We start from the raw sequence: 21925 nt of genomic DNA on the forward strand, positions 1-21925 counted from the left end.
GATCATAGGGACATTGCAGCCACAGAATAAATTGTTTTTGCATGCTTATTTGTAAATTCCCATCCAACATTATTTATGCAACTCATTCATCTCCTGTTCTTTGAAATGATCCCCATGGCTCAACCACCAGCAGTAAAAAAGGCAGAGACAAGTTCAATTTGAGTTCATGCTGAGAGAGACATACAGTAAGTATGAGGGATAAACAGGTTCTTGCTTACCTGGGTCTACTGGGATGCTTTCTGCATGTCCTGATGACTGGAGCCATGACAGCCTCAGAGTTTGAGATGGATGGGGATTATCTGATTGGTGGCCTTTTTGATATTCATCATGTCAGTGGAACACCTTACCATGACAGACCAGAAGCAATTACCTGTTCAAGGTGAGTTTTCTAATTTTGATGCATTTTTAAAACTTAACTAATAAAAATAAATTGTGATATATTGAGTCAATAGATTTTGTTTTATTGCCTGGAATAGTTGTTTTTTTTTTTAATTTTTAACAAGTCAGAATGTTCAGGGTGCAAGAAATTACCAATGTTTGCTGAGAGTTTGTACAAGCAATGACTAAGTGTAAATCTATGTGTTAGACAGCATTCCGCTCTTTTTTTCTACCCACAGTCAGCGTTGGATTCTATCAAGTTACCGGAGGTTTCATTTAATGAGATTCTCAGTGGCAGAAATCAATAACTCCACCAGCCTGCTGCCAAATGTAACAGTTGGCTATAAAATCTTTGACCACTGTTCAGATACACTGAATTTTCCCGGTATTTTCAACCTCATTTCTGTTAATGGTTTAGTCGAACCTTGGGATAAATCACTGAAGAATTTATCTAAAGTGATTGCAGCGGTTGGCATTTTTACAAGCACTGACACACTGACTGTAGCCCCACTCTTTATGATAGATCTCATTCCTATGGTAAATATACTTCCTGGTCTGTAATGTTTAGCAACTGATTAAAACCAAACAAGTGATAAAAACTGTTTTATATATCTGAAGAATATGCAATTGAAAATGATGATACTTTCTCTCTTTCTTTTTAACAGGTCAGTTATGGAGCTGCTAGTTCTGTCTTTTCAAAGAAACAGAATTTTCCATCTTTTTTAAGAACATTGCATCCAAATAAAGATGTCATAGAGGTGGTTTTTAACATTTTGAAAAAATTCAACTGGCGATGGGTTTCATTCCTTTACACTGAAGGTGACTATGGAGAAGATGGCCTAGATTTGTTCATGAACAAGATAAAAGATACTGATATCTGCCTGGCATACACCAAAGGCCTGAATGAAAACACAGATTACCCTCAAATGTTCAGACATCTAGAGATACAAAGGGTCAATATCAATATTGTTTTTGCAGTTGAATGGACAGCTGAAGCTCTTATCAAAGCAGCAATCAAACAAAACGTCACCAACAAAGTGTGGATTGCAGGGAATGCATGGTCCTTACACAAACAGCTCCCCAAAGAAAAAGGAATCAGAAATATTGGAACTGTTCTTGGGATCGCTGAGCCAGTACTGACAATACCAAGTTTCAGTGATTTTGTCTATTCTTTCAAAGCCAAATCTCAACTTGAAAATGCAGACCAAGAGAAGTTTTGTAATCAGTTTTCCAACTACAACACAAGTGCTAAAGATATCATCAATGCAGATCCATCTTTTACTTTTTCAGTTTACTCTGCTGTTTATGCCATTGCTCATGCTTTGCACTCTGTCTTGCAATGTGGAGATGGCAGATGCAATCGAAACATATCAGTCCAACCACACATGGTAAGGGAATAAATAATTCCATTCTTGGTGGTTTGTTCCTCAATGTTTTCTCCTAAACTTTTAAAGTGAGCTAAAAGTGATATATTCTATCACTTTCAAATAAGATGTTCATAAATAAATTATGTATGTCAAATGGATAATTACATTAATTAAAACTAATTAGAGTCAGCAACAAAGAAGTATATGTAGCAGTAATCCAATGGAAGACTAGCCCAAGAAGGGGTTATGCCCAGGCTTGCCTACTCTGGGAAAACCCACAGAATACCACCTCTAGATGGATGGTCCACTTGAAGGGAAAGTAGGTAATATCAGGTGTATTGGGACTTTAGTGGTAGGTGAGATTGAGGGCCTGCGTTTGACAATTCCTGATGTCTTGAACTGGCTCTAGGGATGTGAAATGTCACTTCACTGGTAAGAAAAGAAAGAGAGCTTGAGTGTGAGGTTGAGTACACTCTGGAAGAGTTGCCAGTCCATTGCAGGTCCTACAAGTAACCATCTCAGTTTAGAATCTTTAATTAACCTAGATTCATGGTTTTAAACTGTGTGAGAAAATCAGTTTATCTGGAGAAACCCAATGCTTACACAGAGCATGATGCAGTGCTGTTGTCTCAAGATCCTGGGTTCAGATCTCAACTGAGAACTGCTATTTAAAAAAAATGCTCTATGAGCATGATGAAGATTAATGAAGGTTAAAAATAAGGTGTTTTCTTAAACCTTAAACTTCTCATAATTATTTAGAGCATACAAATACTCTGAACTTTCTCATCAACAGGTTCTAGGGGCTCTGTGGAAGTCAAACTTTTCACTTTTAAACCAGTGTTCGGTTTGATGAGAATGGAGACCCCAACTATGGCTCCTTTTCCATATTTTTCTGGAACCAAAGTGGTGAAGCAGAGGACGTTGGGTTTTATCACTTTGACTCAGTGTTTCACTTCTACATCAACACCACTAGAATCCAGTGGCATGCAAATCGAGAGGTAATTGTAAAAAAATAAAATTTGTGTAAATTTTCTTAAAAGAGCCTAAACCTTTGACATGATAAACAAAGGTTTTCTTTTCTGCTAAATACATGGCTCTCACAGGTGCCTGCATCTTTTTGTTCTCAAGAATGTCCAGTGGGATATGTAAAAAATCAAGAAGGAATTCATAAATGCTGTTTCAGTTGTAAAATCTGTTCAAATGGAACTTATGACAACAGTACAGGTAAATGGCTAGATGCTATATAAGTAAGAAAAGCAGTGCTGGCAATTTTGCTTTAAATAGATCTAATTTTAAGATTATTCTCAAGTTTTCCAACCAAAGCTGTATCTATCGCAATGGAATATTAAAAAAAACCAACATAAAAATTCAAGAAATTATTTGTCTTGTTAGAAGAACTTTAAAGCTCTGTAAGTGTAAACCCAGCTAATCAAACAAAAAAAATTTAGTAGACTAGAGAAGGTAAGAGATTATAAATATGCCGTTGCTTTAGTTCTTTACATAACAAAAACCTGAACTTTACTGACTATTTATCCTCATGTTGTGCAAAACAGAAGACCCCTATAGGTGCATCGACTGTAAGGACACTGAGTGGTCTGCAGCAGGAAGTACATCATGCAATCTGCGGCTGGTGGAATATGTACCTTTCACAGACATTGGGGCTGTAGTGATCATGGTTGGGACCTGGATTTTTATTGGTCTCATCATAGCTGTGTCGGTTCTCTTCGCCATCAACTACAACACTCCTGTCGTCAAATCTGCCGGAGGACCAATATGCTTCCTGATTTTAGTCTGCCTCAGTCTGTCTGATATTAGTGTGTTCTTTTACTTTGGCGAGCCCACGACTGCTTCCTGTATCTTAAGGTTTTTACCATTTCTGATGTTCTACACTGTTTGTCTGGCATGTTTTGTTGTGCGTTCCTTTCAGATAGTTTGCATTTTCAAAATAGCTGCCAAGTTCCCCAACCTTCTTAGTTAGTGGACAAAATATAATGGCCAATGGTTGATTATCACTGTAGCATTTATCACTCAGGCTATCACACTTACTATTGGCTATTCCATTGCCCCCTCAAAACCTTTTAATGATACAATGTCATACTCAAAATCAATCATACTTGGTTGTGACTTTAACTTTGAAGGTATAGCTGCCTCTTTGGTTTTACTTTTATCATTGTGTTGTCTCTGCTTTATTTTCTCTTACATGGGAAAAGACCTTCCAAAGAATTACAATGAAGCCAAAGCCATAACTTTCTGCCTCCTTCTGCTAATCCTCACTTGGATCATCTTTGCCACTACAAACGTACTTTACCATGGAAAGCACATCCACACATTTAATGCTCTGGCCGTACTCTCCAGTCTCTACTCATTTCTGTTGTGGTATTTTCTTCCAAAATGTTACATCATTATTTTCCAACCACACAAAAACACACAGCAGCACTTCCAAGGTCTCCTTCAGAACTACACCAAAACAGTCAGCCAGTAGCCTTTTCACAATATCTGCTGCTGTGTACAGCAGACTTCTGTTGTCTTAGCAAAAAATCAAACTTAAACTTTTGATGTAATGTAAGCAGAGATCTAGTTTAAGAGATAAAGTTTATTTCTTGTCCGAATGTCTGAAGAAATACACTTTGACAAAGTGAAAAAGGAATAAGAAAAATTATGACATGAAAAAAGTACATAAAAAATTTTTTAATTGTGATGTTATTTGCTCTTATTTTCTGCATTCACTTGTTCTTTTATTCGCTGGTCTTTACATTTACAGGATTATCTTTATTGTATATGTCTTATTTTCTTCATCTTTTACCAAGTTTGTTTAGGGTCTCCTTAGAATCCATATTTGATGCAAATGAATTTTCAAATGATTTGTTTTGTTTCCAAAGATGAACTCATGCAGAACTTATTTGTAATAGGATGTTGCACTTTAGCATAAACCAAAGTTACCTGGTTGAATGAATCAGTTCATTTGTGTGTATTTGTTTGTGGTCCCATGCAACATCAGAGCTGTCATTCACAGCTTATCTTGAAAATAAAACTTTTCAAACATTCAGCTATTATTTGCCTTGGCTTTATTCTCTTTAGACTCACAAGGGGACTTGAATAATCCTCAATAGTCAACAGGGCAAATTCAGAGACGCATAAGAAGAACAACCATGTACACTCACATTCTCATGCATGTTTTGGACTGTTGGAGAACACTGGAGAACCTGGACAAAACCCACCAGTGCACAGGGATAACATGCAAACTCATGAAGTAAAACTTTCCTTCATGGAAAAAAACACATTTTTGTTGTTTATCCTTTTTGTTTCAAAAGTATGAATAGATATATTCATGGTAAGCACCATGAAATATGTAGCATTTCGACTTTCTTTTCTTGACATATTATTACTTCTTCAGATTTTTTAAATTGAATTTTTAGACCTAATATGAATCAAAGACTCATGAGTATTTTGTCAGGAAACTGATTCATAAAGTAATAAACTTGGTGAAACATATTGGTTGTTTAGGACATGGCAGTAGCAGGTTAGATGATTTTTGCATACTGATTTGTAAATTCCACTCCAACCATTAGCTATGCATTTATGACATCTCATCCATCTCGTGTTTTTGTAAAGGATCATTACATGTCAAATGCCACTAGCATTTCTAGAAAGGTAGAGACAAGTTCAATTTGAGTTCAGTTGACAGATACATACAGTAACTATGAGGGATAAACAAGTTCTTGGTTACCTGGGTCTACTGGGATGCTTTCTGCATATCCTGATGCCTGGAGCCATGACAGCCTCAGAGTTTGAGATGGATGGGGATTATCTGATTGGTGGCCTTTTTGATATTCATCATGTCAGTGGAACACCTTACCGTGACAGACCAGAAACAATCACCTGCTCAAGGTGGGTTTTTTTATCTTGGATGATGCTTTTTAAAAACAGTTAATTAAACTAAAACTTTGACATAGAAATCTATGCAATAAATTTGATCAAATGGTATGATTTGTCATGGAGTTTTCCTTAAAGTAGTAATTTAAAAAGAAATTCCCTTTGAATCAATCATGCCAGTTAGTGTATGATTAATAAAGTTGGTCTATGAACTTAAAATAATCAAATCTCTGAAGGGTCCAAAACATCACTGTTTTTTTGTTGTGTTTGCAAACTGTATTGAACCCTAAACTTACTATCATCCTTCTTCTGGCCACAGTCAACGTTTAATTCTATCAAGCTATCGGAGGTTTCAGTTGATGAGATTCTCAGTGGCAGAAATCAATAACTCCACCAGCCTGCTGCCTAATGTAACACTTGGATATAAAATATTTGATCACTGTTCAGACACACAGAATTTTCCTGGTATTTTCAACCTCATCTCTGTTAATGATTTCATCCAACCTTGGGATGAATCCAGGAAGAATTTATCTAAAGTGACCGCGGTGGTTGGCACTTACACAAGCACTGAGACACTGACTGTAGCCCCGCTCTTTATGATGAATCTCATTCCTATGGTAAATATATATGTTGCCCTTTTTAAAACTGATAAAAAAAATAAAGTCTCTTTTTTTTATTTTCAATATTTAACTTTCATGTCAGTGATCTGACAACTGATTAAGTGTCATCACTTGTTTTTTTATTTGTTCGTTTCTTTCTGTTTTTGAACAGGTCAGTTATGGAGCTGCTAGTTCTGTCTTCTCAAGAAAACAGAATTTTCCATCCTTTTTACGAACAGTGCATCCCAATAAAGATGTCATAGAGGTGGTTTTTAACATCTTGAAGCAATTCAGCTGGCGTTGGGTTTCCTTTCTTTATAGTGATGGGGACTATGGAAAAGATGGCCTAGACTTGTTCATGGACAAGATAAAAGATACTGATATCTGCCTGGCATACACTAAAGGCCTGACTGAAAACACAGATTACCCTCAAACACTCAAACAACTGGAGATACAGAGGGTAGGTGTCATAATTGTTTTTGCCCCTGAATGGACAGCTGAAGCTCTCATTAAGGCAGCAATAAAAGAAAATATTACCAACAAAGTATGGATAGCTGGAGATGCATGGTCTTTACACAAACAGCTCCCTAAAGAAGAAGGAATCAGAAATATTGGAACTGTCCTTGGGGTTGCTGAGCCAGTGTTGACAATTCCAGGCTTTAGTGATTTTATCTACTTTTCCAAAGCTGAATCTCAGCAGGAAAATGCAAACCAAGGGAAGTTTTGTAATCAGAATTGCGACTGCAGCAATGTGACTGCTGACGATATCATTAATGCAGATCCGTCTTTCAATTTTCCTGTTTACTCTGCTGTTTATGCCATTGCACATGCTTTGCACACTGCCTTGCAATGTGGAGATGGCAGGTGTAGTCCAGACATCACAGTGGATCCATACATGGTAAGTCTATAGTAAATTAAATAACTATTTTCTTCTGACCAGCTTATTTATTGTGGTTTATGTTTCTGAAAGGCACAAGTTTAAGCTTTTAAAATAATTCTAAATTGACAAATCAGTGACTTATTTTTTCTATTTTATAATAAAAATCAGGTGAGAGGCAGAGGCTTTTCCTTATAACTTTAGGTCAGTCTGAAATGTTTTTTTGTTTGTTTTTCCTTTCTGGTCCAGCAAAAAAAAAAAAAAAATGCAGTTTTTAAGTCAAACTAAGCAGGGTTTTTTTTTTAGCCCTGCTGCTTTTATGCATAATTTGTGAACACATCCATCAGTAAATGCACAGAAAAAAGATTATGATTAAGTACTGTTATTTTGTTCTTGTCTAAAGTGTCTGTTCTTTGTTTGCCAACAACAGGTTCTAACAGCACTGAAGAAGTCCAACTTTTCGCTTTTAAATCATAGAGTTCAGTTTGATGACAATGGTGACCCCAACTTTGGATCATATTCAATTGTTTTCTGGAACCATAGTGGCGATGCAGAGGAGGTCGGCTTTTATAGTTTTCACTCCTCGTTCCAGTTCAACATTAATAGCACTAAAATCCAGTGGCATGCAAATGGAGAGGTAATTTTTTTTCTGATCAAAAGGCATATGCATCACAATTAACATAAATTGTTTTCTTGCTTTAGTATGGTTTTGTGAATGTTCACAACAATAAAAAAAATCAGTATTGAGTATAAAACATTTATGACAGAATGAAACTACAGTATACTACCCAATGTAACTGACAATTTACAGAGGTGTCTTGCCAAAATGTGCATTGTTGACTTTTTCATACGCATTCATGTTTTCCAAACTTGCATTTACAGTATGTAAATTCCATTTCCATATTAACCCCACAGAGAATTAACTTTACTTTTCTACATGACTGATATTTGATTTGGACAGGTGCCTAAATCAATTTGTTCCAAGGAATGTAATGAAGGATCTGCCAAAAAACAAGAAGGAATCCATAAATGTTGCTTCAGTTGTACAGTTTGTCCAAATGGAACTTATGTCAACATTACAGGTAAATGAATTCACTCTTGCTTATATCAGAGCTAAGTGTATTCTTCTTTGACCATAGTTGTACCCATCATTATGTTTTCTGTCTTATGTGCAGCTTTTTCAGTACAATAATTTTAACACTTCAAGAGAATTTCTTCAAATTTTGAACAAGTGTTCAAAACACAATTTCAGCTATTACATAAAACTACATGAGGCAATACTGAGAAGAGATGACACAAAGGATAAAATAGATTAAATTATGAGACATGTTTTCCATTCAAGGGGTCAAAGATCAGCTTTATTATGCTGCCAAAATGTAATCAGATCCTGTAAAACCTCCAAATTTGACACATATTGCAGCCATATTTAACATTTGGATGCTATAGAATGAAGAAAACTGGACAAAAACTGTCTTAGGCAGCACATAAACTTTCACAAATCTGCTTTAAAATTGATTTTAACTTTGTTATAAAACAGAGGATCCCTACGACTGCATCGACTGTAAGGACACAGAGTGGTCTGAAGCAGGAAGTACATCATGCAATCTGCGGCTGGTGGAATATGTACCTTTCACAGACATTGGGGCTGTAGTGATCATGGTTGGGACCTGGATTTTTATTGGTCTCATCATAGCTGTGTCGGTTCTCTTCGCCATCAACTACAACACTCCTGTCGTCAAATCTGCCGGAGGACCAATATGCTTCCTGATTTTAGTCTGCCTCAGTCTGTCTGATATTAGTGTGTTCTTTTACTTTGGCGAGCCCACAACTGCTTCCTGTATCTTAAGGTTTTTACCATTTCTGATGTTCTACACTGTTTGTCTGGCATGTTTTGTTGTGCGTTCCTTTCAGATAGTTTGCATTTTCAAAATAGCTGCCAAGTTCCCCAACCTTCTTAGTTGGTGGACAAAATATAATGGCCAATGGTTGATTATCACTGTAGCATTTATCACTCAGGCTATCACACTTACTATTGGCTATTCCATTGCCCCCTCAAAACCTTTTAATGACACAATGTCATACTCAAAATCAATCATACTTGGTTGTGACTTTAACTTCGAAGGAATAGCTGCCTCTTTGGTTTTACTTTTATCATTGTGTTGTCTTTGCTTTATTTTCTCTTACATGGGAAAAGACCTTCCAAAGAATTATAATGAGGCCAAAGCCATAACTTTCTGTCTTCTTCTGCTGATCTTCACCTGGATTATTCTTGCCACTGCAAGTATACTTTATCATGGAAAGCACATCCACACATTTACGGCCCTGGCTATACTCTCCAGTCTCTACTCATTTCTGTTGTGGTATTTTCTTCCAAAATGTTACATCATTATTTTTCAACCCCACAAGAATACACAGCAGCACTTCCAAGGTCTCATTCAGAACTACACCAAAACAGTCAGTCAGTAAAACATGTTAAACATGTGCTGCTGTAAACAGAAGAGTAATCTTCTTTGAAGAAACTTTAAAAGGAAAGCATCTTGCTTTGTTCAAACTCATTGCTTTTGTGAAAACCTTCAATTACGTTCTTTTATTGTGTGTTGTTACTTAGCCGTGTGAAACATATTTTTGTAATCTGCTGCTTTATTTTCAAATGTGTGCTTCCTGTATAATTATATTTTATAAATGCAGTCTTTTTTAATGAGTAGTCAACTGAAAACGTACATACTGTAGATTCACTAAACACAATGCTTTTAACAAAAACTGAAATAATAACAATGTCATTTTTGAAGTTATCTTCAAATTTTGTACAGTAAATTTTGTTAGTAACTAATTAATAAAACATTATGTATTGTAATGCATATCTTTTCTTTTCAAGTCAATAAAAAAGAAGCCAACATTTAATCATAGTTTTGTCCATGTTTATAATATATATATATCAGGGTTTTGTGGGTTAAAGATTTGTTTATTCATTTATTTTTTGAAGGCACCTGCAACCACATTAAGGCAAAGCCCAAATGAAAATCTATCTTTTTTTGTACTGAGGCTAAAGCTGGAATTCATTTTGTCATTTTTTACAATTTTCAATTTCTTAAAGTTAACTAATTACCCAAGAGAAGCCAGGGACTGAACCTTTTTCTGGCAAACAGCAGGTTTTGAATAAATGTGGGTTTGTGCTCAAAATAAGGTTAGTCTGTCATCAACACAGTTTTGCCTAAATATCCCTAAAAATTACATCAATCTGCATCAAAAAAGGTAGTCATGTGAGTTTCGAAAACCTAAACAAGTTATTACAATTATGTCACACCAATGACTTTTATTCAAAAATTATTTTGAGAGTAGGTTATTTGCCTTCCATAGCCTATATAACCTTTTGTCTTTTTGGTTAATCACTTCATAGCCTTTCCCATCTCTTTCTTGGAACCCACATGAGGCAGATTCAAACTGGGACTACAGCTTTCTTACCAACTATCATGGCCATCCACAGAGTGATTTGCAAATGATGCTTCCAAAGATACGTGTGGCCAAAGATGAAGTCATGCAGAACTCATTTGTAAGAGGATGCAGCATTTTACCATGAACTATAGACACCTGGTCAAACAAACCAAATCTTTTGTTTATTTGCTTGTGACAGCACGCAAACTTACAGCAGCAACTTCACTGTTGTTCTTCACAGCTCTTCCTTAAGAAAAACTCTTGACAAAAACCCATAACTAAACTACTGATTTCAATAAGCAAGACTTAATACTTACCTATGAATCTATTTCATTTAATAATGTGTGCACTGTGTACAAGTGCTTAGTAATGCACATCAAAGCCATGTTTATTACTGTTGATTGTTTGAATTGGCTCTTAATCGTACATAACTTCAGTTTATGCATAATTACATGTCTTTTGTACCACAGCAAAAGAGAATAAACTGCTTTTAATCATAAAAACCTTGCACATATTCTTTGTCAGTGAAAAAATAAACTTGTTTTTCTACATGTTTTATCTGTAAGTGTTTCTATCTTTTTCTGTTTGCGTGCAGCTTTTCCACCAGGAGTGTTTTGTGACTAAGGTGCAGAGGAAAGCATGCGTTGTCCCAACACTACTTCAGCCCCAGTATTGCGGGGGCCATAAGCATCAAGGGACCCTGGAAACCCAAGCAGACGAACACTAACAAATAGGTCCAAGGAACAGCTGTGTACTCTGTGCAGGAGGGCAATCTGCAAGGAAGCAGATGGCCCCTCCTCCTCCCAAGAGATAAGGAGCCAACAAACCCAGTATGGCGACACCACTCCCGCTGCAGGACCAGCACAGGGTCCAGAGACCCCGGTGCACATGGAGCCACCACAGCAGCTTAAATTGTGTTTGCATAACCATTTGTGAATTCTCCTCCAACCATTACAAATATGTATATATGACATCTGAAGCCATGCATCATTAGGTGCATGGAAATGAACTCAAGGGGATTGTCATTCTAAGAAATACACAGCCTGTCAAACACAGATGCTAATCTCAGGAGTTCACATCATGATGGAAAATAGTAACGTTAGAATGAGGCATTTTGTTTCTTTAGTAAGTCTTCTGGGATTTTTTCTACATCTCATGAGTCAATGTTCTGTCGCAACCTCAGAGTTTCATCTGGATGGTGATTATTTAATAGGGGGACTATTTGATATTCATGTTGTCGATGGTTCTGCTTATCTCAAAAGACCAGAACCCATTGACTGCTCCAGGTAGGTTCTTACAATAAATTCTGGTTCAAAAGTCAAAACTATTGACAAAATGTTGGTGTAACAGCGTTTTTTTGTTGTTGCTGCTGCTGTTGGTGTGTTTTTTTGTTTGTTTGTTTGTTTGGTGCTGGTGGTGGAGGTAGTTTTATTGAGTTAAATCAGTTATGCAACACATTTACCTCATATAATTATCTAATTGCTATATTTTGTAGCTGTGTTTACAAAGCTGTAACATGTAACATGTCGTAGGTCCTTGTTCAATGAAATTGGTTCATATTTAGAGATCTTGAGATTTGTTAATTCAGCTGGAATATCTCTGCTGCTCTTCACTCACAGTCATGTCTTCAGTCTGTCAAGTTATCGGAGGTTTCAACTGATGAGATTCTCTGTGGAGCAAATAAATAATTCGACCAGCCTGCTCCCAAATGTGTCCCTTGGCTATGAAATATTTGACCTCTGCTCAGACACACAAAGTTTTCCAGGAATTTTGAATCTCATCTCAGAAAATGGCTTGGTGCCACCATGGGGAGAACAACACAACAATCTGTCCTACAGTCCCAAAGCGATTGCAGTAGTTGGTCCTTTCACCAGTACGGACACACTTACTGTAGCCCCACTATTCACGCCGGATCTAATTCCTATGGTATGTTTATCACATATTTGTTCTTTAGTTATGCTAAAAATGGTCACTGTGTGACTAGAAAATAACATCTGACAATGTATTATTGTCTCAACAGGTTAGCTATGGAGCTGCTAGCTCTGCCTTTTCAGAGAAAAATAAATTTCCATCGTTTCTCCGAACGGTGCCTTCCAACAAAGAAATGATAGATATTCTTGTTGCCATCATCCTGCACTTCAACTGGCGCTGGGTTGCTTTTCTTAACAGTGACAATGATTTTGGAAATGATGGATTAGAACTATTTAGGCAGAGGATTAAGGATACCAACATCTGCATGGCATACACCAAAGGTCTCAATGACAAAACAGACTATGCTCAACTATTCACACAAATAGAGGCACAGAAAATAACTGTCATTGTTGTTTTCACTACCAATCTGAATGGGGAAGCCCTCATTGAGTCAGCAATTAAACTGAATATCACTAAGAAGGTGTGGATAGCAGGAGACACCTGGTCTTTAAACAAAAAGCTCCTCAAGACGAAAGGAATCATATATATTGGAACTGTTCTTGGGGTGTCTCAGTCAGTGGTGCATATACCTGGTTTAAGTGATTTCATTTATTCTACAAAAAGCAAGATGCCTCGTGAACAGGATGTGTTCTGTAATCAGGACTGCAACTGCAGCAGTCTGCTTCCAGAAGATGTTATTTCTTTGGACCCAACCTTTTCATTTCCTGTTTATTCGGCTGTGTTTGCCATTGCTCACGCTTTGCACAACATCCTGCAATGTGAAGCTTTTACATGCAATGACAATATTAAAGCATACCCATATATGGTAAGTTTATAAGTAGTTTTTCAAATAATTAAATGAAGATTAATCAGGGTGTTTTTTACAGTGTTTGCTTTAATATTTGAAATGTGCTGTTTTCTTACACTTTTGTGGCCATATGCAACGTGTTTTTGGTACTATACAGTGCATTATTTAAGTAATCAATTGTCCAAATGGGCGTCTTATTGTATTTTCATTTTAAGGAAGAATTTACCAGACCATTTAGGACTTCAAAACTAAAGAATCATTTTGTATATTCACTGTAGGTTCTAGAAGAGCTGTTAAAATCCAATTTTACACTTTTAAATGTTAGTATTCAGTTTGACGAGAATGGAAATCCCAGATTTGGGTCCTACTCTATAGTTTTCTGGAACCAAAGTGGTGATGCACAGGAGATCGGCCTCTACACATTTTTTCCATCTGTCAGTTTCTTCATCAACAGCTCCATCATTAAGTGGCACACAAACAATCAAGTAAGCTGTTTTTCTTATAAATCCTTCTATCAAAATAAATAAATAGAACAGTATTCAGTGAATGCAGATGTTTTATTTTGTGTTTTATTTCTTCAGGAATGTGTGTATGTCTGTGAAAAACATTTTAGTGTATTTAATATGACAATTAGGGAAAACTGGTGGTGCTTACTAGTATCTGATCAATTGTTAGAAATTTACAAAACCTGTCCACATTTGTTTTCATTGTGTTCTTGGTAGCAATTTTTATTTCTTAATATTCTTTCTTTTTAATTGTGTAGGTGCCCATCTCACAGTGTTCATCAGAATGTCCTGTAGGATATTCAGAGACACAAAATGGCCTCCACAAATGCTGCTTTAAGTGTAAAATCTGTCCAAATGGAACATATATCAATCCAGCAGGTAAATAAATATGCATTAGAGCAAACATTAAATTCCTCCAGGAGCTGGGAGATCAATAATACAAAAGATTTCATCTAATACCTTAACCAAGTTTAATAATGCTCTGTTCTTATATTTCATAAAACAGAGAATCCCTACAAATGCATCAGCTGTAAGGAGACAGAGTGGTCTCCAGAAGGAAGTACATCATGCAAATTGCGTCTGGTGGAATACATATCATTCACAGACAGTGAAGCTGTCGTGATCATGGTCGGGGCCTGGGTCTTTTGGGGCCAGACTCTAGTTGTGTCTGTTCTCTTTGCCATCAACTACAATACACCTGTTGTCAGATCTGCTGGAGGACCGATGTGTATCCTGATTTTAGCCTGCCTTAGTCTGTCTGATATTAGTGTGTTCTTTTACTTTGGTGAGCCCACAGTTGCTTCCTGTATTTTAAGGTATTTCCCTTTTCTTTTGTTCTACACTGTTTGTCTGGCATGTTTTGTTGTGCGCTCCTTTCAGATTGTTTGTGTATTTAAAATGGCTATCAAGTTTCCCATGCTTCACAGCTGGTGGATGAAATATCACGGGCAATGGCTGCTCATCACTGGGTCATTCATCACTCAGGCAGTTCTACTCATTGCAGGTCATATTTATGGAACTCCCAACCCGCACAGGAACACACTCGTCTACCAAGACAGAATCATTCTGGGGTGTGACATTAACATTGCAGCAACCTCAGTCTTTGTGGTTTTACCTTTTATACTGTGTATGCTTTGCTTTATTTTCTCCTACATGGGGAAAGACCTCCCGAAAAATTACAATGAGGCCAAAGCGATAACTTTCTGCCTCCTCCTGCTGATTTTCACCTGGATGTTCTTTGCCACTGCATACCTGCTTTACCAGGGGAAGCACATCCACACATTTAATGCTCTGGCTATACTCTCAAGTCTCTTCTCTTTTCTCTTGTGGTATTTTCTCCCAAAATGTTACATTATTGTTTTTCAACCTCACAAAAACACACAGCAGTACTTCCAAGGTCTTATTCAAAACTATACAAAAACATTTAGCCATTAGCTGCCTTTTAGTGTGCGTTACCAAAGACAAGGAACTGACTTATTTCATATCAACATTGTAAGACTGTTCATGTTCACACTTGGATTTGAGTAAAACACATAATGTTTGTTCATGTATATCATTTTACTCATTTCATAGACTCTATCTAGCTCTATCCCTCTGTTTTCAGTTTTTACTAGTATACGTTACTGTAGCTGTAGCATAAATTATTAAATCATCCTGAAGTTTGAAACCAAATAAAGATAAAAAAGTACATAAGGTTAATGTAGAAAGGTGTGCTTGTGATGTTTTTGCTCAATCAAGATGTGTAAACAATATTTTAAATGATACACATCATTAATATTGTCTAACCTGAAAACAATATCTGTTAATTACATAATGTTTATTGTTTCATGAAGCTTTTTCAATAAAGTTTAAAGTTGTTTGTGTTTGTCTTGTTCTGTAGTTTTCACACTGTTTGCTGCCTGTTGTTTTTTTTCTTTATTTTTTTAACTAAATCACCATGAGATGTTACACAACATACTACTGAGCTAAATGCCAAATTTTATACAACCAACTCAAAAATGACTTGATTTGTAAAAAATATATATAGGCAAACATTTTTTTTTAATTACTTTGACTTTTAACTTGTAATAGTTTCAAATAAATAACACTGTTTTCAAGTAACAAACATTTTTCAAATCTTTTATTTTATTTTTTATTTTTTTCTGTGATGGCTTTTTGTACATTCTTTGTGCAATGAGCTTCTAATTGTTTGGTTAAAGTTTGTAAAAAGAATCTGATTCAGACAGATTTTTGATTGTCAAAAAATTATTAGTTTAACTATAATTAAACTATGTCAAAACCTTTGACTATGTCAAAAATCTGGATTATTATAGGACAAGTAATATATAGTTTACTACTTTGTCCTTTTGCAATCTCCTTTAACATCTTACTTTGATTTAGATCTGATTAGCTCTACAAATACATTCAAATTCATGAGAGATTGCTTAAATTTTGTTTACCTCTGATGTCACAGGTTTATGCTTTACATTAAGACTTGTAATTAAGTGTTGCACCTAAAGGGAAGATTTACTATGTTTCTAATTTTTTTCCTGTCGAACTGCAGTTAGTTTGACTTTCAGTGTGAAATTTAGATGGATGGGCAGATTTTAAAAAAGAGAAAAGTAGGATCAGAATCAAACCTAGGAAATGAAACATAAGATCGTTTTTACCCCATAAACAACTAAAAAGACAACTGCAAAGCACCAAACCCACTTCATAAAATCACTTAATAGAATTATTTAGGTTTAGCTGAAATATAACGGTTTATCAGTTTATCAGCTGTGTTTCTATTTGTGCTTTTATAAAAGGTTTTATATTTTATTATAATTTTATAACTTGGGAAAATAAATAAAACAGTTGCATGAAGCTTTAATTATACTAATGCATTCTGGAGATTTTATTTTAGCTGTTTTTAGTTAGATTTGTGCATTCAAACCACACAGTAAGCCTTTAGAAAATAGTGTCAAATATTTTCCAGAAAGAATACTTAAAATAAAATGTGAGATTACATTCTTCTTGTTTTTTGTCTAAAAGAAAAAGAGTCCACACTGTTTTAAAGAGTGAGATTTGATTTATAGCAGCGGCATCAAACATCACGATGACTGTTAAACTCTGTTAAACCACAGAGACAAGACAGCAGCAGTTTCGACGCTTTTGCATGCTAATTTGTGGATTTTCCTCCAACCATTTCTCAGTATGCATTTTATTACCACCAGCATGGAAATGATTAGGCTTAACTATCACTAGTGTCTCCCAACTTAGAAAAAGTTGAGTCAATTCCCTTTAGAGTTCACATCAGACTGGAAAATCATTGACGATAGAAATGAAACCTTTTCTGGCTGCGGTGTGGGTGGTGGGATCTTTCCTCCATGCCGTTTGTAAATGCCCTGTCCAAGCCTCAGAGTTTCACCTGGACGGAGATTATTTATTAGGTGGACTTTTTGATATTCACCATGTCACTGTGCCTTTTTATCAGGACAAACCAAAAGCCATTGACTGCTCCAGGTGAGTTTTATAAAAGATGTCAGTATAGTTTACTGTATTATGTTTTTTTGTTTTGTTTTTTGCAGTGCTATGTGAAAAAAATGTGTATTTTCAAACTCCACAAAAATTCCAGTCATTCAATTTTACTCAAAAGTTGCTGTGCATGATATTAGGTCTAACTATTTTATAAATATTGCATTACTTGGAGGCTTCAGGAAAAACAGAATTTTAGCTTTCTGCAGACAGTATTCAAAGCTTGATGATGCGTTTCTGCTGTGCTTTGTTTTTTCTGTAGCAAGACTTTTCTTCTTCCAAATTATCGTCGGTTTCAGTTGATGAGATTCACTGTGGAGGAAATCAATAACTCCACCAGTCTGCTGCCAAATGTAACTCTCGGCTACGAGATGTTTGATCACTGCTCAGACACACTCAGTTTCGCAGGTGCTTTAAAACTCATATCCACGAACAACTTGATCCATCCCTGGGCTGAACCAAATGAGAACCTGTCCAAAGTGATCGCAGTGGTCGGTCCTTTCACAAGCACCCAAGCCCTAACTATCTCCCCGTTTTTCATGGTGGATCTTATTCCTTTGGTAAATTTGCCAGTGTTGTGTTTTCCGAGTCATTTACTAAAGAGTATGATTTATCGGTTTGCAGTTAAAAAGCAGTTGTATGTATTTTTATTGTTTTGTTCAGGACTAAATGATTTACTTCTGTGTCGTGTTTCTGACAGGTCAGCTATGGATCTTCTGGCTCTATCTTTTCTCAAAAATCTAAATACCCCTCTTTCTTACGAACAGTGCATCCCAACGAAAACACCCTGAATGTGATTGTTAACATTATTGAACACTTCAGCTGGCGTTGGGTTGCTTTCCTTAACAGCGATGATGATTTTGGCATCGACGGCCTGGAAGTGTTCAGGAGGAGGATTAAAATCACTGAGATCTGTCTGGCTTACAACAAGGGCCTCAGTGAAAATACTGATCACTACCAAATGTTCAAGCAGATAGAGGCACAGAATGTAAACGTCATTGTTGTTTTTGCTCCAAAAACTTACGCAGAAGCTGTCATTGAGGCAGCAATTCAACTGAATATCACCAACAAAGTGTGGATAGCAGATGATGGGTGGTCTTTAAACAAACGCCTTCCAAAAATGAATGGCATCAAAACTATTGGTACTGTGCTCGGAGTGGCTCAGCCTGTAATAACAATTCCAGGTTTCGATGACTTTATCTCTTCTACTAAAAGTCAAATGCCTTGTGCAGATGCAGCCCAACAGACCTTTTGTAATCAGGTTTGCAACTGCAGTGATCTGCTTGTTGAGGATATTGTTGCTGCAGATCCATCGTTCTCTTTTGCAGTTTATTCTGCTGTATATGCCGTCGCTCAGGCCTTACACAACTCCTTAAAGTGTGATGCTGGCAGATGTGATGACAACAATAAAGTGCTCCCATATATTGTAAGTATGAACAATCATTCTATTTCGAATGTGGTTCAAATCTGATTAACAATGAGTTTTTCTTTAAGCAGGAAACACTAAATACTTGGACATAAAACCTTGCATTGTTTGAAAATATGTGTCATAATCTGTTTTTTTATTTGGAGAACAATGTAGAAATGTTTTGCATATTTATTGCCTGCTGCCAAAGATAGATGATAATGTTTTTGCTGATGTCTGTGTGTAACTGTGTGTGTGTGCAAGTGTTCATGTGTCTGTCTATTACCAAAATATTGATTTTATTTTATAAAATTTAATGACACTTTCAGAAAGAAGCCATTACATGTACACTACCAAATAATTAACTTTTGGATTCAACTTGAATCAAGATGGCTGCTACAGCCAAATGACCTTAAAAATGTATGATTATTGATAATAACATAAAATACTAGCACGTAAAAAATGGCTATAACTAAGTTAATTGTACAGATATGGTGCTAAAGTTTGGTGTGGTAGTAGCTGAGAGTCTTTCACAACTCATAGTGCTTCTTATTACACAAGACTTTTGCTTAAAATGTTAGCATTTACTGTTGTTGAGTTAACCCAGATTTCTGAAATATCTCATGAACCACTGGGCAAGTTTTAATTAAGCTTTCAGAAAGTAATCAGTTTATGTTCATCTACAACTGATTACCTTTTCATCATAAGATTTCAAGACACTAAAAAATGACTTAATTGTGCTGACAATGGCTCTTTTTCTATATCCACATAAGGTTCTAAAGGAGCTCAGGAAGTCCAACTTTACCCTGTTAAATCAGAGTGTCCAGTTTGATGAGAATGGAGACCCCAGCTTTGGATCATTTTCTATAGTCTTTTGGAACCAGAGTGGTAAAGCACAGGAGGTCGGCTTTCATCATTTTTATCCAACTGACTACTTCTACATCAACAACTCCAAAATTCAGTGGCACACAAATGGAGAAGTAAGTAGTTTTTCCAGGTAAAAAGTTCAGAGATGTGATCTGACTCGGACTGCAATTTTTAGTTTGCGTACTGATTATCTATCAGGTTCAGTTTTCTCTCTTAAATGCAATATTGTGCATTAAACTTAAACTTTAAAATGTCTAGCGTGCTAATAATTTCTGTTTATGATGTCTGATGTGGTTCCCCATCCCTGCCCTGGATGCGTTCAGTTTCCACAGTATTTTTGCTGCTTCTTTTGTCTCTTACAGGTGCCGACTGCATTGTGTTCCCCAGAATGCCCAGAAGGATATGCGAGAAAACAAATCGGAATCCACAAATGCTGCTTCAATTGTGAAATCTGTCCAGCTGAAACATATGTCAATAACACAGGTAAATAATTACATATTAGGGAAAAGTATTTAAGGGGCTCCCATACAAACTTAGAATTGTACATCTTTTATTTTCACCTTCATTATTAAAATAATAAATAAATCAATGAACTGTGATTATGCAATGATGGTTTTGGCCTAAAAACACAAGTTTTGTCCAGCATGTTTATTCAGTTTACTTTCAGTCTGTTTTATTGTTTGTGCATAGTTTCTATCTTCTTCAGAGTAAAAATACTATTAAAGATGTGTTTTTTTTTTATTTCAGTTAATATAACAGCCACATATAATTCTATTTTAACACAAAGACTTCAGTGTACTTAAAATGGCTTTAGTGTATACAACGCTACATCTTTTTCTTCATTAAATGAATGAGGAAGTACATTATAAATATGTTAACCTGGCCCTACATACACCCCACTGATTAAACAGATTACACTGGCCTGTTTGTGCTTTGCTATGGCCAGTTCTAGCACTGCAGTAAATGCAATGTGCACAGCAATTGTCAAGAAGACAAGGCTAAAATATACTAAGTAAAATACAAAAGGAAAGATCAGAACAGCTGAATTCATTTTCAGCTCATGACTGCTGAAGTTGCTAAAAGTTGAAGCTCCGTTAGTTAGATTGTTTTTGATTGTTTTTCTTTAAAGCTAACTCTACTGTCTATCTACATTGTAAAACAGAGGATCCCTTTAAGTGCACTGCCTGTAAGGAGACAGAGTGGTCTGGGAGAGGAAGCACATCATGCAGTCTGCGGCTGGTGGAGTTCATCCCATTCACAGACACTGGAGCCTTAGTGATCATGGTCGGGGCCGGGCTCTTCATTGCCCAGACTCTGGCTGTGTGTGTTCTCTTTGCTGTCAACTACAACACACCTGTTGTCAGATCCGCTGGAGGACCGATGTGCTTCCTAATTTTAGTCTGTCTCGGTTTGTGTACTCCTAGTGTGTTCTTTTATTTTGGAAAGCCCACAACTGTTTCCTGTATTCTACAGTACATCCCTTTTATTTTGTTCTACACTGTTTGTCTGGCGTGTTTTGTGGTGCGCTCTTTTCAGATTGTTTGCATTTTCAAAATAGCTGCCAAATTCCCCAAACTCCAAAGCTGGTGGACACAATATCATGGACAATGGCTGCTCATCACTGGAGCATTTGCTACTCAGGCCCTATTACTTATTATTAGTTTGTCCTGTTATCCTCCCAGACCCTACAACGAAACATCATGGTACCCAGAACAAATTGTACTTAGTTGTGACTTGAATATTGAAACAACATTTTGTTCTCTTGTCTTGCTTGTGCTGTTGTGCTGCCTTTGTTTTATTTTTTCTTATATGGCAAAGGACCTGCCAAAAAATTACAATGAGGCTAAAGTGATCACTTTCTGCCTCCTGCTGCTGATCCTTACCTGGATTATGTTTTCCACGGTTTATTTGCTTTACCGTGGAAAATACATCCAAACGTTTAATGCTCTGGCGGTTCTCTCGAGTCTCTACTCGTTCCTGTTGTGGTATTTCCTCCCGAAATGTTACATCATCGCATTTCAACCCCAAAAGAACACACAGCAGTACTTTCAAGGTCTCATTCAAAATTACACTAAAACAATGAGCCAATAGCCTCCTCCAGCAAATGTGATGTTCTTTAGGTACTGTTTTCAGCGCAACCATGGTCATTTATCAATTTAGTCGATTTCTATCTTTTAGAGTACTTTTATATTTGGTCAGTAATGGATATTATGGAGGGAAATGCAAAACTAATTCAATGTCTTCTGACATGTTATCCCTTCACATGATGACAGTCTGAGATGTGCCACTCATATTCAGGGTTTCTTACAGTAGATATGCTAACTGCCTGTCTGTCATCTTATGACCAAATTAAAATTTATTTTGGAGTCTGATCTTTCGGGGTTGGTTCTTATACATAAATGCATGT

At 36.4% G+C, this 21925-nt stretch overlaps 3 protein-coding genes and 1 pseudogene across 3 annotated transcripts; all 4 read left to right on the plus strand.

Annotated features, from left to right (window-relative positions):
• Positions 1-191: 191 nt before the first annotated feature.
• LOC108236750 lies at positions 192-4227 on the plus strand (annotated as a pseudogene).
• Positions 4228-5490: 1263 nt separating this feature from the next.
• On the plus strand, positions 5491-9739 carry LOC108236749 (taste receptor type 1 member 1-like). Its single transcript, XM_017417632.3, has 6 exons — positions 5491-5633; positions 5938-6235; positions 6390-7115; positions 7525-7731; positions 8056-8176; positions 8632-9739. The coding sequence occupies exons 1-6, from the start codon at positions 5506-5508 to the stop codon at positions 9558-9560; spliced, it is 2409 nt and encodes an 802-aa protein (XP_017273121.3). The 5' UTR covers positions 5491-5505; the 3' UTR covers positions 9561-9739.
• Positions 9740-11630: 1891 nt separating this feature from the next.
• Positions 11631-16371, plus strand: LOC108236748 (taste receptor type 1 member 2-like). The gene is made up of 6 exons (XM_017417631.3): positions 11631-11812; positions 12146-12452; positions 12547-13263; positions 13524-13730; positions 14009-14129; positions 14257-16371. Exons 1-6 carry the CDS (start codon positions 11631-11633, stop codon positions 15183-15185), a joined length of 2463 nt encoding a protein of 820 aa, XP_017273120.1. The 3' UTR covers positions 15186-16371.
• LOC108236769 (taste receptor type 1 member 1-like) lies at positions 16365-21609 on the plus strand. Its single transcript, XM_017417655.2, has 6 exons — positions 16365-17234; positions 17509-17806; positions 17947-18672; positions 19425-19631; positions 19881-20001; positions 20681-21609. Exons 1-6 carry the CDS (start codon positions 17053-17055, stop codon positions 21607-21609), a joined length of 2463 nt encoding a protein of 820 aa, XP_017273144.1. The 5' UTR covers positions 16365-17052.
• Positions 21610-21925: the final 316 nt, after the last annotated feature.

This window comes from Kryptolebias marmoratus, linkage group LG8 (genome assembly GCF_001649575.2).
Source record: "Kryptolebias marmoratus isolate JLee-2015 linkage group LG8, ASM164957v2, whole genome shotgun sequence".
Taxonomy (NCBI): domain Eukaryota; kingdom Metazoa; phylum Chordata; class Actinopteri; order Cyprinodontiformes; family Rivulidae; genus Kryptolebias; species Kryptolebias marmoratus.

What these genes read in the sequence shown, in the direction of transcription:
- LOC108236749 (XM_017417632.3), top strand. Translation starts at nt 5,506, where the DNA reads ATGCCTGGAGCCATGACAGCCTCAGAGTTTGAGATGGATGGGGATTAT. An exon ending in GAAACAATCACCTGCTCAAG is followed by an intron (nt 5,634 to 5,937) that starts GTGGGTTTTTTT and finishes TTCTGGCCACAG; the next exon opens with TCAACGTTTAATTCTATCAA. An exon ending in TCACAGTGGATCCATACATG is followed by an intron (nt 7,116 to 7,524) that starts GTAAGTCTATAG and finishes TGCCAACAACAG; the next exon opens with GTTCTAACAGCACTGAAGAA.
- LOC108236769 (XM_017417655.2), top strand. Translation starts at nt 17,053, where the DNA reads ATGAAACCTTTTCTGGCTGCGGTGTGGGTGGTGGGATCTTTCCTCCAT. An exon ending in AAAGCCATTGACTGCTCCAG is followed by an intron (nt 17,235 to 17,508) that starts GTGAGTTTTATA and finishes TTTTTTCTGTAG; the next exon opens with CAAGACTTTTCTTCTTCCAA. An exon ending in AACATATGTCAATAACACAG is followed by an intron (nt 20,002 to 20,680) that starts GTAAATAATTAC and finishes ATTGTAAAACAG; the next exon opens with AGGATCCCTTTAAGTGCACT.
- LOC108236748 (XM_017417631.3), top strand. Translation starts at nt 11,631, where the DNA reads ATGAGGCATTTTGTTTCTTTAGTAAGTCTTCTGGGATTTTTTCTACAT. An exon ending in GAACCCATTGACTGCTCCAG is followed by an intron (nt 11,813 to 12,145) that starts GTAGGTTCTTAC and finishes CTTCACTCACAG; the next exon opens with TCATGTCTTCAGTCTGTCAA. An exon ending in AACATATATCAATCCAGCAG is followed by an intron (nt 14,130 to 14,256) that starts GTAAATAAATAT and finishes TTCATAAAACAG; the next exon opens with AGAATCCCTACAAATGCATC.